The sequence below is a fragment of the Perognathus longimembris genome, chromosome 10, assembly GCF_023159225.1.
Source record: "Perognathus longimembris pacificus isolate PPM17 chromosome 10, ASM2315922v1, whole genome shotgun sequence".
In the NCBI taxonomy this organism is placed as follows: Eukaryota; Metazoa; Chordata; class Mammalia; order Rodentia; family Heteromyidae; genus Perognathus; species Perognathus longimembris.
The window spans coordinates 72,011,626-72,027,297 of record NC_063170.1 but is presented as its reverse complement, the minus strand read 5'-3'; the positions used below and the strand labels follow the sequence as shown (position 1 = coordinate 72,027,297).

At 52.1% G+C, this 15,672-nt stretch overlaps 1 protein-coding gene across 3 annotated transcripts in view; it reads right to left on the bottom strand.

The window, feature by feature from the left end:
• Positions 1–15,672, bottom strand: part of Eefsec (eukaryotic elongation factor, selenocysteine-tRNA specific) — a 161,067-nt gene that overhangs the window by 126,614 nt on the left and 18,781 nt on the right. The window contains exon 1 of one of the 3 annotated variants that reach the window (XM_048356364.1): positions 5,685–5,894. The exons of the other annotated variants lie outside the window; for them this stretch is intronic. Coding sequence (XP_048212321.1) covers positions 5,685–5,817 — 133 coding nt within the window. The 5' untranslated portion in view covers positions 5,818–5,894. Of the gene's footprint in view, positions 1–5,684; positions 5,895–15,672 lie in introns of those variants that run through there. 3 annotated transcript variants of the gene reach the window in all.

Here is a 15,672-nt window from a genome sequence, read left to right as displayed (position 1 = left end):
TGTAAGTGAACAGGTGTCCACCATGAAATGTATTCAGCATATCTGCACATTAGAAAATTTAATACTAAATGTTGGCAGAGAAGTATCACAAACTATAAGCAGAAGCACCCAGGCTCTGTGGAGCTTTGTCCCTCCCAGCCAGGCCGCCTTGCCCCTGGTAGGAAGGGTCTCCGGGCCGGGGCTCGGCCTGGGCCAGGCTCGGCCAGGCAGCTATCCCACCCCAAGCCAGTTGTCTGCAAACACAGAGCTCACGAACAGAGCTGTCTCCAGCTCATTCAAGCCCTGTCCAGTTTTGCTGCGCCAGTGCCTAGGCTCTGGTCCACTGCTCTGGCCTCTCAGAGTTCCCGGGCCCAACGACAGTTTAGCAGCCCCTTTCCAGCCACTGCGCCCACAGGACCCCGGTCTGGGCCAGACCCCTTCCCTCCCATCTCCCAGGTCCTCTGGGCATCAGGGAAGGGTGTGGCGTTACACATCTTCTACTGCAGTGGCTGTGCATCTATTCTAACATACACTGAACGGAAAGGACAGTGGCACTTTCAACCTGTGGTCTCAAGAGTATTACTTAGCAGACATCCAGGGAAGACTCTCACGGGGCTGAGTCCACAGGAGACAAATGGGGGTCTTAGATCACATTCTTCTATGAGAAGAATCAAGAGAAACTGCCCAGGCCAGGCCTGTGAGGGGTCTCTCTCTCAGCACAGCCTCCACGCCGCTCACCCCGCTGGGACGGCCAGGCCGAGCCTGACTGCAATGAAGGACAGGGTTCGCTCTCCCCAGTGTCATGGCTGTTTGGCAAGTGACCGGTCTTAAATTCACACACACACACACACGCAACCGGTTTTCAGTCGTGTTCTTTCGCTCTCCGCCCTGAGTGTGGCTGGGACACTGGATGAGAGGCCCACAGAACTCACCTGCTGGCTTCCCCGGCGCACCCCGTGCTTACTGGCACACACCGGGCGCACCGTACCTCAGTGCACGTGGAAGGAAATCTGGCTACTCTTGAGACTGGGCTTTTCAAATGCAAGCTTATAAACAAGTTTGTTAGGACACAGGAAGTCATAAAATAAATGTAGACAAAGCTTAATTTTCACAGGTAACAACTCCCTTGAATTGTGTGCGTGCGTGCATGAGCGGTGCCAGTCCTGAGGCTTGAATTCAGGGCCTGGGCGCCGTCACCAAGCTTTGAGTAAATTTACTGCCCTGAAATTAAAAATTAAGAAAGAACATGGAGGAGGAGGAGGAGGAGGAGCAGGAAGAGGAGGAGGAGGAGGAGCAGGAAGGAGGCTCTTCTGGAAGCATCCTCGCCTCTGACGGTGGGAGAGCTCCTCACAGGACAGGCTTGTGCCTGCCGCCTGCCTTCAGCCGCCCAGCCAGCCTGGCTGGGAGTCCGTGTGCACCGCCCCACGGCCAGAAGGCGCCGTGGGTTCTGGGCTTTCTGGTTGTGTTTCGGGGGCCTGGGGCGGTGGGGCTTGTGGAAGATCTCTTCTCAGGATTTTTGCTTTTGTTGTACACATACGAGCTATTTCTTCCCTGAGGAAGGGTGCAGGGGCCATGAGAGGGGGTAAGCTTCATAGGACTAAGCGAGAGGCGAGAATGGGGAGGCTCCCATCCAGAGCTGTGTGAAACCACTGCTTTTGCAAAGCCTTCATATCCTCACCCAAAGGACGCTAGCGGCAAGGGGAGCCGGCCTCCCCTCTTCTTCCCCCAGCTCACATCTTCCCTCTTGTCTGCCCTGAAACAACACTGCTCGTAGCAGTGGCTATGTGTCTCCCAAGGCCGGCGCAATGTGCTCAGAAACGCTAGGACCCACACATCCTGGAGCTGGGAACTATGCAGACAAAAGGTGTAGGGGGAGGGGGCCGGAGTAGAAGGAATAAAAGCTTAAAGATTAAAGTCACAGACAGAGACAGTTGGCTCCATTTTTTAATAACTGAAAACACGAGTTGAGTCTGAATGTATCCATTGTCTGTCAGAGGGGCAGCCTGCACGGGCGGACTGGCTGGCGACAAGACTGCCCCCACCAGCAGTGAGCCTGCCGGGAGAGGGAGGCTGACTGCGTCCTGAGCACCCTGATGAGGAGTGGCGTGGAGCAGGTGAGTGTCCACGCGATCACGCAGCACGCGTCCACGCGAGCCTCTCGCACACCGCAGGCTCTGCGCACACGGCACGACCTGAGGTACTGGCGACGTGGCACAGAGGTGTGAGGCGACCCCCCCTCTGGTCCTGTAATCCCACCTCTTGGATTTGGCCTCGGAAAATAATCCAACCCAGGACAAACACTGGTTCACAGGGATATTCCATGCAGCATTATTTATAGCAACAAGAAATGGGGAACAACACTACAGGGAATAGTCACTGTTTATGTATTTATATCTGCCTTGCCACAAAAAGGATGTAAAGCAGCTTACAAAAATACACAGAACAAAGGGCGACATGTAAGAGAAGGAATCACAGCAACAGAGAAAAAAATATTCCTTCAAAAGCAAGGGCAGGGGCTGGGAATATGGCCTCGTGTTAGAGTGCTTGCCTCGTATACATGAAGCCCTGGGTTCGATTCCTCAGCACCACATAGATAGAAAAGGCCAGAAGTGGCGCGGTGGCTCAAGTGGCAGAGTGCTAGCCTTGAGCAAAAAGGAAGCCAGGGACAGTGCTCAGGCCCTGAGTCCAAGGCCCAGGACTGGCAAATAAACAAACAAATAAATAAGCAAGGGCAGGGTAAGGCTGCAAACTCTTAGTAGGCTGTGAACATTCAACCTCTCCCATGGCGGCACAGGACTGAGCTGTGGCCCACTGCCAGTAATCCCAGCTGAACACCGCCCTCCCGCCCTGCAGGAGGCGCTCTGAGGACTGACACTTGTCATTCTGTCCCCGCGCAACAACGACAAAAAAGAGGGCCTAGTGCCAGGCGCTACCAAGGGCCACAAACCCCACACAGGGATCTGAACAGAAATCCCTAATCAATGGGTTCCATACCACTGCAGGCTTCCAGAATGTCTGCACGCCACGGCACGCTACAGGCATGACAAAGTGTGCTTTACAGAAAGTGCAAGAAAAACACTCAGGATAGAATGTTAAAGTTGGAGAGCAGAAGAGAATTACACGAAATACATAATTTCCATCATGAAATCCAGATGATTATTGTTTTGTCTATTATCTGAAAGTAATCAGAACAAAATGACTATTTAAAAGGCCAGGAATGCCACTATGATCTTGTATCACAGTGCACATCCCACACGTGCACACACACCAACTCACTTTGCTTTTAAATAACAATTTTATGAAGAGTAGACTAAGAAAATACATATTCCAACCAGGCACTGGTGGCTCAAGCCCGTAATCCAAGCTACTTAGGAGGCTAAGATCTGAGCACAGTTCTAAGCCAGTCTGTGTAGGAAAGTCCATGAGACTCTTATCTCCAATTAACCACCGGAAAACTGGAAGAGTTGTGGCTCAAAGTGGTAGAGTGCTAGCCTTGAGCAAAAGAGCTCAGGGATGGTGCCCACGCTCTGGGTCAAGCCCCATGACTGACGAAAGCATATGTATGTATGTATGTATGTATGTATGTATCTATCTATCTACCTACCTACCTACCTACCTATCTGTACAAAGGAACCATGTGCCGTGTCCATCACTGTTGATCAAAACAATCCAATAATTTTATTTGGCTCACAGTCTTGCCTTTTTGTAGTTATTTGGGGTTATACATATCAGAAGACAAGTATTGTGAGTTGTTTGAGTTATTTGCTTTCATTTTCCCTTCGAACGCAAGTGTCACACTAGCAGCAAGCATCCAGAGGCACCTGTTCAGGCCTCCCTCCACTACCCACAGAGAGGAGGCTGCTTCCAGACCCCACAGAAAGATATCACGGGACCCCAGCCAGGCCACCAGGGCGCCTTCTGGAAGAGTGGCTTTCCACCGGTGTCAAATGCTTCCTGAAACAATTCTGTGCATTTGCTGGGGGAAGGGCCGGCTTTCCCTGAGCATCTCAAGGGGCCTCTGACATCCGGAGATGCTGTGGGCTTTCCAGTGTGGCCTAGTGCCAAGCCCCACCATGTGTCCTGTCCCAAGGTGCTGGGAAGGGTTTGCCATCTACCTGCAAGGGAGAGGTGGGATCCACTTAGAAACTCAGGGTCTCAAACATCCTGGAGCTCAGAACGGCACACACAGAGCGAGAGTAGAAGGAATAAAGGAAATGTGCTCAGTAAGCAGACATATGGATAGGAGACGCTTTTACACCAGTCACAAGGACAAGGAGATTGAGGCACAGCAGAGGCCTGTACAGCCAGGACCCACACCCCACCAGTCCACCATCCAGGGAAGGGCTCCAAGTTTAAGTTTGCTGTGTTCCAGTTCTATTAGTCACCAAATGTAGTATCAACTCAAGACGCGGGCATAGCGTCCCAGTAGGAGACAAAAGAATAACCATTTCCCAAGAGCTATTTAATTACTTCTTTAAAAACTTGCTCCTCCATTACCAAGGAATTAATCGCTCAAACTGAAAGCTAGCTTGTAGCTCAACTCAGCAATGGAAAGTTAGCTGTGTTTTTGTTATCTGAAAGAAGAGGAAAAATATTTTAGATGATTTAATATTTAAACAAATAAAAGAAAGGCAGATTTCTTTCGTTTCCTCAACTCTAAAAACCACAGACCCCTAGCTTTGAAATGAGTTTAGATTAAAGGGAGCATCTCAAACTGCCAACAGTCAAGGCAAAGGCGACATGAAACGTCTGTTACTGTATACTGCGGTTACCAGGAGCCACCCGGGCTCGGAGCAGAGCTGGGGCAAAGGAGAAGAGCAGGCAGGACCAGCAGGCCAGTCAGCCATGTGACAAGGGGCTGGGGAGCAAAGGGGGGCCCTGCCAGGAGCTACGGGTGGACTTTTAGGTGAGGGGAGAGAGTGATGGTTAAATTAGTAATGTTCACTACAGCACTGGGGAAGAAAACAGGGGAAAATATATGTTCTCTCTATATTATTAAAATAAAAAGTACTACGTCCTAAAACAACAACAAAAAATCCAAAACACCAAAAGAAGATACATTACATGGCTGTTGCTAGTGGAACTACAACATGCCTCAGTCAGAAGGTAGCCATGACATAGCACATACATGATATATGCACACGCACTGTCCATGTGTGCATGCACACTAGGCAATGCTGGTGTGTTTCGCGTTGTCTTCTGTGGGGCGCTCCCCCACCCTGGGTCAGAGCTGGCACTCTCCCTGCAGGACCACGAATGCCGTGAAAAAGCGGGGAGCCACGTGCTCTGCGTGACCCCGAAGCACCCGAGCTTCTGTCACAATGATGAGTGACAGCTTTGCACACCCTAGGCCAGCCCGGCCATTGAGCTTGGGCTCCACAGGTGCCCATCCAATTTCCCTACTCGGGGGAAAGGCAGCCCCAGCAGAGCACACTTTGTGTAGGACTCCCGGGGAGGAGGGCTGGGAGGCTGCCCCGGCCCCGCGAGCACCCAGCTCCTGCTCAGAGGGGAGCCAGGAACTCTGGGAAAGGCGGTGGGGCAGGAAACTGCACATGTGGCAGCCGAGCACAGGGGGGTTGCTGGCAGCCTACCTGCTGTACAGTCGGAATGTACAGGGCCTTTGGAAATCGTCCATTTGCTGTGATCCTGGGGAACACTCACAGCCCAGGCCAGCGTGGAACACATTAGCCATGCATTCCACATACCTGATCCCGGGACCGTCTGCAGGCAGACACTCTGCCATCTCCGAGAAAGGGTCAGCAAAACCAAGCCACCAAACTTTCGCCTGGGGCCCTGTGGCAGCCTGCCAGGCTTCCAAAGGCTGCACCTGATTGGCATAAAACAGAGTTAAATGGAGCCCTTTTCATCTACTCACAAAAGGGAGGCCTGAGGCCTCCCCCAGCCTGCCAGGCCTCGCCCTCATTGAGGCAGAATTCTCACCCTTCTCCCCACGCCCCTACCTCACACCCTTTCTCTTCTCCTCCCTCCCTCCCACTGCTTGTCCAGCACAGCCAGCCAGCTGACTTCTAAACCTCCATCTCGTCCTCCACGTCCCTGCCACCCTGCTGCAGGCGTCCAGCTCCCAGCTTCGGGCCTCGCTCCCCGAGCCCGCCCTCCGGAAGCGCAGTGGCGCTCCCCACGGCCTGGCAGCCTCCTGCTTCCCCTTCTCCTGCATTCTGGCCTACGCTCAGGGAAGCGCGGTCTCCAGGCCACCTTCTATCCTGAGACCATGTGAACACAGGTGCCGCTGGGGTAGGCAAGGGCCCCACGGTGGTCCCTTAGAGGCCCGAGTCAGGCAGGCCTTTACACTCAGGGTTTGGGTTCCGAAAGCAATGGCATTGCCATGTGCAGCAGAAAACCTGGCTCCCACATGCCTGTGGGCAGAGGCACCAGGGACTGGCCTGGACAGTCTGGTGCTTTCTGAGCAGCTGGACAAACAGCACCCCTCCATGGCCCAACCCACAACCTAGCAGAAATGGTCGGAATTCAGAGCTTTTAAAATGAATTCAAAAGCAAAATAAACAGAAATCAACAGACTAGCAATTGGAGCCCAGAGGAAGGCCTTCACAATTATGGCCAATTCATTTTCAACAAGAGTGCGATATGATTCCAATCCACTCGAGAAATGGTACTGCGACAGCAAATGTCCACACATTAAAGAATAAGCTGTCTCTGCCTCACACCACACAAAAGCTCGACGCTGAGAACCACAGCTCAGGCCTGCAAACCTAGCTGCGTGGGAGGGGAGATGGAGAGTCCCAGTCGGAGACCAGGCCAGGCAGAAAAGCTCCCAGACCAGCTCAACCAATGGCCAAGCACAGTGGTATGTGGTATGTGCCTGGAATCCCAACTACATGGGCGGCCGACATCGGGAGGGAGGGCTGCCGTGTTCCAGGCCAGCCCCAGCAGGAAAGTTCCTGAAACCCCACCTCCGCCGCCCGCAGAGGGTGGAAGTGGGAAGTGGGGCACCCTCCTGCAACCTCCACAACAACAGGAAACCCAGGGCAGGTTCCACACGGATTAGAAATAGTCCAATGGGTAACATTAGGAAACTCTTAGAAGAAAACACAGGTATAAATCTTCATTATGTTACGTGATGGTTTCTTAGGTAAGACACCAAAAGCACAGCAACAAAAGAAAAGAACAAACTGGCCTTCAAAATTAAAAACGTTTCTGCTTCACAAGTCAGGCCACCAGGTAGCTGTCATCCTAGCTCCTCGGGAGGCAGTGGTGGAGAGGATCATAGCGTGAGGCCAGCCCAGGCATATAGGTGAGGCCCCATCTTCACCAGCAGCTGGAACCCCTCGTCTTAGCTAGCTATGTGGGAAGCATAAATAGGCAGTGCACAGAGAGGCCAGGCTGGCCCGGCATATACCCAAGATGCTACTTTAAAACTGCTGAGGGCAAAAGTCCTAAGGTGTAGCTCAAGAAAGCAGAGAGCCTTGAGTTCAACCCCCAGCCCCACCACTCCCTTCAAAGAAAGCACAAAGAAAATGGAATATCATTCAACCATCACAAAGAACGAGAGCCTGTCATTTGCAGCTGCAGGACAGGGTGCTAAGTGAAATAAGCCCGTGGTAGAAAGGCAAACACAGCCTGTGTGGACTTTATATGGAGAAGCCAAACGGCTGATCTTTTTTTTTTTTTTTTTGACCAGTCCTGGGCCTTGGACTCAGGGCCTGAGCACTGTCCCTGGCTTCTTCCCGCTCAAGGATAGCACTCTGCCACCTGAGCCACAGCGCCCCTTCTGGCCGTTTTCCATATATGTGGTGCTGGGGAATCGAACCGAGAGCTTCATGTGTAGGAGGCAAGCACTCTTGCCACTAGGCCATATTCCCAGCCCCCAAACAGCTGATCTTATCCAAGCAGAAGATTGCAGGAGCTGGGGAAGAAGTTGAGGTGGAGAGGAGATGGCCACAAGGTAAAAGCTCTGTGGGGGGTAAAATGAGTTCCCATGTCTACACAACACGCAATCAGGTATTCCACAAGAGTGAGTAGGGATGACTGAGTGTCTCCGCTGAGGTCACGGATACGCCAGTCACCTAGATGACCAGTGTGCACTGTGCATACACACTGGGGCACCACGTTGTGCGCCACAAATAGCAACACTTCCTAATGGTCAGGATGTGGACAGGGCTCTGGGCTGGCGGGGGTGGGGCAGTGCTGTGCCTCCCCTGCTGGGCAGGCGCCTATAGCCTGCCACTCCCAACCTCTCTGTGCACTGGCTGTGTTGAAGGCCGACGGGGCTGAGTCCTCCTGCGTTCCACATCCGACAGGTGCAGGCAGGCCACCATGCCAGGGCACTGTGCTCCCACAGCCAGGCACGGGGCGCATCGCCACATCACCGCTGGCTGTGACGGGCCTCTGGAGCGCCCTCTGCCTAGGCTGGCCTCGAACCTCAGCTCCCCACTCTCCCACATAGCTCGAATCACAGGCTGAAGACACCACAACCAACTTCTTTGATTTTTTTTTTCAAAAATAAAAAGATACCTGCTATCTTAACTATTCAGGAGGCTGAGATCTGAAGACTGCAGCTGAAGGGCAGCCCAAGTAGAAAAGGCTATGAGACTCTTATCTCCAATTAACTAGCAAAAAGCCAGAAATGGTGCTGTGGCTCAAGTGGTAGAGCGCTAAGTTTGAGCAAAAGCTCAGGGACATCCCAGGCCCTGAGTTCAAGCTCCAGTACTGGCACAGAGTAACACAAAACAATAAAAATCTCTTAGAACTTTACCAATAAAAAGACAACCCAATCAAAAATTATGGGAAGAGCCAAGTAAGCATTTCTCCAAAGAAGATACAGTAATGTCTGTATGAAAAAACACCCAACACCATCAGTCCTCAGGGAAATGCAGATCCAATCCACAATGAGAGAGCACCTCTCATCCGCGAGGATGAGACTAGTCACCCAGACAAACAAGTAGTGCCAACAGGGGTACACACAGCGGACGAGAATATAAAACCCCACCGCTGCTGGAAAAGAGTTCCTCACAAAGCGAGCCTCGCCACAGGCCCACGGGCCAGCCCAGGCCCTCACACTCACACCAACACTGTCCCCAACGCCTCGCCCGCTCACACCAACACTGTCCCCAACGCCTCGCCACAGGCCCACGGGCCAGCCCAGGCCCTCACGCTCACACCAACACTGTCCCCAACGCCTCGCCACAGGCCCGCGGGCCAGCCCAGGCCCTCACACCAACACTGTCCCCAACGCCTCGCCACAGGCCCACGGGCCAGCCCAGGCCCTCACGCTCACACCAACACTGTCCCCAACGCCTCGCCCGCTCACACCAACACTGTCCCCAACGCCTCGCCACAGGCCCACAGGCCAGCCCAGGCACTCACACTCACACCAACACTGTCCCCAACGCCTCGCCACAGGCCCACGGGCCATCCCAGGCACTCACACTCACACCAACACTGTCCCCAACGCCTCGCCACAGGCCCACGGGCCAGCCCAGGCCCTCACACGCTCACACCAACACTGTCCCCAACGCCTCGCCACAGGCCCGCGGGCCAGCCCAGGCACTCACACTCACACCAACACTGTCCCCAACGCCTCACCCAAGCAGGACTGAGAGCAGTCAGGAAGGGGTAATCCAAAGGCGTATCATCTGGTACGTGAACTTTTTAATGTGACATACATATCTACGTACATATATATGTATACATGCGTACACACACACGCATACAATAGAACATTGTTGTCTTTAAAAGGAAGGAAATTCTGACATGGGCTACTACGGAGTTTCCTGCCTGGGCCGCACTCTCAGATCTCAGCCTCCGGGGTAGCTGGGATGGCAGGTGGGATACCCCTCCCCCCCTTCCCCCATGCCCATCGCTACCCATTTTTAAAGCTTTGGCTGGATCTCCTTCCCCTGCGAGAGCCTGAGGTCATTAACTGGAGTACCCTCCCCTTCACTTACTGAAAAGACGAACAAAAACCCCTCCTCTCCAGAGCTCATGGAGAACGCAGGGAAACAGGTGTCCATACCTACTGGCTGCTGTCCACAAGCTCAGCAAGTCACCCTTCCTGGAAGGGAAGCAACCCCCTCCAAGACGCTGACTCGAAATTAACCCTACATTTCCCAGGTTTCCGCTCACACACCCCAGAACCTCTCTGAATTTGATAGCCTGGACTAACAGTGCTGAGGAGCAGCCCTCATGCCCGCCCCCGCCCCCCCCCCCCCCGCCGGGCCTCACCAGCAGGAAGGGAGAGACTTCCAAGAGACTCCTCCAAACCCCCTATCGAAAGCTACCTCTGGGCTGGAGCGGGGCTTGGGTGCTTGAGCAGAAAGCACCAGACACCAAGGCTGAGTCCCAATCTCAGACAAAGAAAAAAAAAGAGCTGCCTTAGCCACTGTCACCTTCTGCTTCCATCTTGTAACACGTATGTCAAGCCTTCTTTTGTTACTTGGTTTTAGTTCTTCCCTAAATCTGGAATGAGGATGGAGGCTAGCGGCATTCCCTGAGGCTCCGTGAGCCACGTGACTTGCTCCGAATGGCGGGTCTTGATGGGAGGGCAGAAAACACGCAGACAAACTCAGAACACCTACACGCAGGAGAGGGGTTGGGAATGCACACAATGAGAGCTATTCTCTGAAATGAAGAGGCTGCATGGAAAAGGCATGGTCCTGTAGGAAGCCCTTTGGTGGGGGCTGCCACACACCCACTCACAACCAAGCTCAGTCACCACGCCACCTGCCAAAGGACACGGTCCTCAGGCCATGTCCTGAGATGACCCGGGCAGCCAAGGCTATGTGCTCCTTAGGAAAGGAGCAGCCGCTAGCCAGAAGTGACTGTCTCTTGCTCACTCCAGAAAGTAAATGAGGGAACTAGCAGTGCAAGAGCACCTTCTGGCTTTCCCTTCAAGTCAAATCTGACTTGTCAAGGACTAAGCTTTCCTGATATACTCAACAGCCCGTCTCCAGGGGTCTTGTGACAAAGCCCAGGCTGCAGTGCACAGCAGGCTTGGTTGTGGCCCTGTGGCCTGGCTGCGGACCTGTGGGCCTGGCTGTGGACCTGTGGGCCTGGCTGTGGCCTGGTTGTGGCCCTGTGGCCTTGGCTGTGGGCCTGTGGACCTGGCTGTGGACCTGTGGGCCTGTGGGCCTGGCTGTGGCCTGGTTGTGGCCCTGTGGCCTTGGCTGTGGACCTGTGGACCTGTGGCCTGGCTGTGGGCCTGTAGCCTGGCTGTGGGCCTGTGGGCCTGGCTGTGGCCTGGTTGTGGCCCTGTGGCCTGGCTGTGGGCCTGTAGCCTGGCTGTGGGCCTGTGGGCCTGGCTGTGGCCTGGTTGTGGCCCTGTGGCCTGGCTGTGGACCTGTGGACCTGGCTGTGGACCTGTGGGCCTGTGGGCCTGGCTGTGGCCTGGTTGTGGCCCTGTGGCCTTGGCTGTGGACCTGTGGGCCTGTGGACCTGTGGCCTGGCTGTGGGCCTGTAGCCTGGCTGTGGGCCTGTGGGCCTGGCTGTGGCCTGGTTGTGGCCCTGTGGCCTTGGCTGGGGGCCTGTTACCCACACCTTACGCAGGCCCACTTGGTCCCAAGTGCAGGGCTGAAGAGTCACACTCAGATAAGGGCAGAGGGTGCTGTGTCTCCTCAGTTATGCATAAAGTCTCAATGTCCCACTTCCCCTGCTTTGTTCTGTTTCATTTATACTTACTAGTTTAGGGCCAGCACTAGGAGGCATGAGTTCAGGGCCTCACATCTTTGCCTGCTCTTACAGCTGGGGCTCTACTACTTGACCAACACCTCTACTTTCAGCCTTTTCTATATATTTGACTGAGGAGTCTCATGACCTATCCTGCTTATTTAGCCTGGCTTCAAACTACAGCCCTCAGGGGCTGGGGATATGGCCTAGTGGCAAGAGCGCTTGCCTCGTATACATGAAGCCCTGGGTTCAATTCCCCAGCACCACATATATAGAAAATGGCCAGAAGTGGCGCTGTGGCTCAAGTGGCAGAGTGCTAGCCTTGAGCAAAAAGGAAGCCAGGGACAGTGCTCAGGCCTTGAGTCCAAGCCCCAGGACTGGCAAAAAAAAAAAAGACAAACTACAGTCCTCAGGCCTCCTGAGGAGCTGGGATGACAGGCCTGAGCCACACACAGTACTCGGCCCGCCCCTGTTGACAAGGAAACAGTATGACGCAGCCTGTGTCCCCAGGCTGCACGCAGCCACTACGCAAGGTGATCACAATAATGATCAGGTCTCCAGTGCCAGGTGGGAAAACAGCAGTGAGATCTGTGGTTGTGCAGAAGGCAAGGGCTCGCCTGTCCGTAGTGTCAGAACATCACGTCCAGGCTTGTGGGACATAGGAGAGCGTAGCCACATAGTCAGGTTCTTTTTAGTTTTGTTTAAGCTTGATAGGACTAATAGGACAAAAACTTCAGTAAATGATTTTTTTCAGCAATAACAAAAAAACCTATGTAAAAGTTCAAAGAAACAAAAAGAATCAGAGGAGCCGGGTTGCTGGCAGCCCACGTCTAGACTCCTGGTTACCTGAGAGGATGAGATCTGAGGACTGATGTTCAAAACCAGCCCAGGCAAAAAAGCCATGAGACTTTTCTACCCAAAAAGGCTGAGGTGGAGTTGTGGCTCAAGCGGTAGAGTGCTTGCCTTGAGAAAAAAGCTCAGGGACAGTGCACAGCCCTAGGCCATGAGTTCAAGCCCACCCCCACCCCTACCCCCGCTACTACTACTACCACTATTATACACATACACCCTCCCCCCACACACACACAGAATCAAGAGGACCTGGGATCTCTATACTAAGTATAACACAAATAACAGATCAAAGGGTTTTTTTTAATGCAATTATTCTCCTGTGTGTGCTTTAATGGTTAAAATATGGAAATTTGAGGCAGTTACTCTCAAATATGATTCACAAACAATGGGCTTTTATCTACCTCCCAAAAAGTATGGATCTTGGGGAAAGAATTTTTTTTGACCCTGATAAGACAGTAATCTCCTACCTTGCTGACTCAACTGTACTTGCATATTAATTGCTTCAGACCCTAAATCCCTGCTGAACTGGCTAAACTATGGGCCAAATTCAATAATCCAGCAACCTCCTTTTCAATGCCTTACCAAGATAACTTTGCATGTTTAATTTAAAAGTACTGATCGCTTTTAAATGAAATGCTAACGCAAGCCAGTCTCCCAGCCCCGCCAGGGCCGGCCTCCTCTACTTCTACCAGGAAGTGCAAGTTGGATGGCTAGGACTTGCAGTCTTCAGACAACCAGGAAAGCAGCTTGCCATCTCTCTTTCAAATGGCATCTGTTCCCCAAATCAAACTTTTAAAACATGTCCTTTTAGGTTAATTTCCCTGATACAGAGGCAATGAAAGATCTAGCCACAGATACTCAAATATTATCTACTCCGATTGTATCTGATTAGCAAGAAATACACCCCCCACCCCACCCCCACCCCCCACCCCTCCACCAATGTGAATGCCTGCCCTATTCCAGCTGAACTGACCTAAGGCATTTTTTCCTTTCTCTTTTGCAACTGTGTTCCATATTTGACCCCTCAAATTTATTTTAAGTAGTTTTGCAAACAGCTTCCTCTCCCCCTTCCTCCCCGACGCAGCCAGCAGCTCACGTTTCCACTCACAGAACGCGTTCTGTCCACCTCAGGAAGTAGGACGTGGAAACAGAGAGACAGCTTCAGGAAAACTGGAATCAGAAATAAAGTCCCCTTCACTCAAGACCTTCAAACAGCATTGAGGATCAATGTTTATTTTACTAGAACAGTTGGAATTAAAGCTGTGACTTCCAACTACCGTGGCATGTGAAAATGAAAATCTTACTTCTGGTATCTTAGTGAAAACACCTAGAAACACACTCGGAATACCAGCTTCTCTCCTCACCTCCTCTCAGCTATCTCATGAGATCTTGTCAAGCCCCACACCCAAAGGTCCCTCCGGAGCTCGGAGAGTAAAACGACAGCAGCCACAACCAGCAGGCAGTGGGAGGCGGACGGAACAAGGTGTGCCCAAAGTGAAAGGCGGCTCTGGGGCAGACAGCAAGGAAAGGAGTCAGTTGGCCTGCACTCATTGCTGTCTGGCTTCTGGAATCACAAATGTCCCATGGTAAAGATCAGAATTTTGGAAGCATCAAAACAGTAAATGTGCCTAGCGGGAAAACAAAGCATTTTGTCCTTGGATATCAAATACGCCTTTGACCAATTTGCCTGCCCCCAGAAGAACCTACCTTTAGAAAGTTCAGTGGGAAATTTCAATTGAAAGCTAAGTTAAACCGCATGGCCATGGCCTAGGTTGGGAGGCGGGGAGGGCTGGCGGCACGGACTGGGGGCCGTTCCTCCGCGCCTTCTCCGCAGCCCCTGGACGGAGCTGAGCACGACTTCCAGTTTCATTTTGTCTGCTGGAACTGTGTCGTGAATTCATAGAAAAGTCAAAGGATTTTCATATCTCAGATTTGCCCAAATTAGATAATGCTTTAAAGACAATAAAAGATCCAGTTCCAAAGTAACCAAGTCTTCACTGAAAACGGCTCAGCCGGTACATTTCATGCCTTGCCTGGAGCCTGGGACGTTTCGTCTGCTGTATTTGCACTGAAAGTGGAGTGCTAGTTTGCGGAGCCTCTGCCCACGTCCCTGCGTGCAAGAGCCAATCTCGCCATCAGAACCCATTTGCATCTGTGAGCTCTCCAGGTAGCCTGATGGGTGCCACCTGCGCCCCCTCACCTCACTGCAAATCAATCCATTTTCCTGTTTGCAAAAAGCAACACTTGTGCCTGGTCCTCTAACACAAAGCTGACACAAAAGGAGCATCTCTCTACTTTTACACACGACTGGTGCTGCAGCAAGGCACAAAATGAAAGCATGCGGGAGGCTCTTTAGAATTTGATCAGCTCCTGATCTGGATTTTTTTTCCCCTTGGCATTCTCTTTTTAGAGGAAACTTAAACTTCCAAAAATTTCAGAGACATGCAAGTGTGGGGGCAATGGAGTATCATCAAGACCTTTACGAAGATTTATAAAACCCCACAAATATCTAATGCTTTACTGAAAGTCTGAAGACATAAAACTAGCCAGGTACTGATGGTTCATGCCTGTAATCCTAGCTACTTGGGAAGCTGAGATTGTTGAGATCGAAGTTCAAGGCCAACCCAGGTAGAGAAAAGTTCATAGGACTGCTTCTCAGCGAAGAGCTGGGGTGTTTGCTACCCTGGCTATCAGAGCTTCGCATGGCAGGCTGTGCCCAGGAACGTGCCGGAGCAGAAAGACGCCGTCTCAAATAACAAGCAAAAAGCAGACCTGAAGGTATGTATGCCTGAGTGCCTGGTGAGCAAGCACCAAGCCCTAGTACTGTGTGTGTGTGTGTGTGTGTGTGTGTGTGTGTGAGAAAGAGAGGAAACAAGACAGTCAGTCAGACAGACAGACAAGAGACAGAGGCAGAGAATTTATTTGGAAATGTGTATGCCCCTATGTGTGTGTGTGTGTGTGTAAGAGAGAAAAAAAGACAAAGAGACAGAATTTACTTGGAAATGTGTATGCACGCGCATGTGTGTGTGTCTGAAAATGTGCATGCTCATATGTGTATGTGTGTTTGGAAGTGTGCATGCTGTGTGTGTGTGTGTGTGTGTGTGCGTATAAATGTGCATGCCCCTAAAAGCACCAGTAAATATAGAGAGAAAAGTTTCCCAAAATTAAAGGAGGGCTCCAACATGTGTTTTCTTAAAAAAA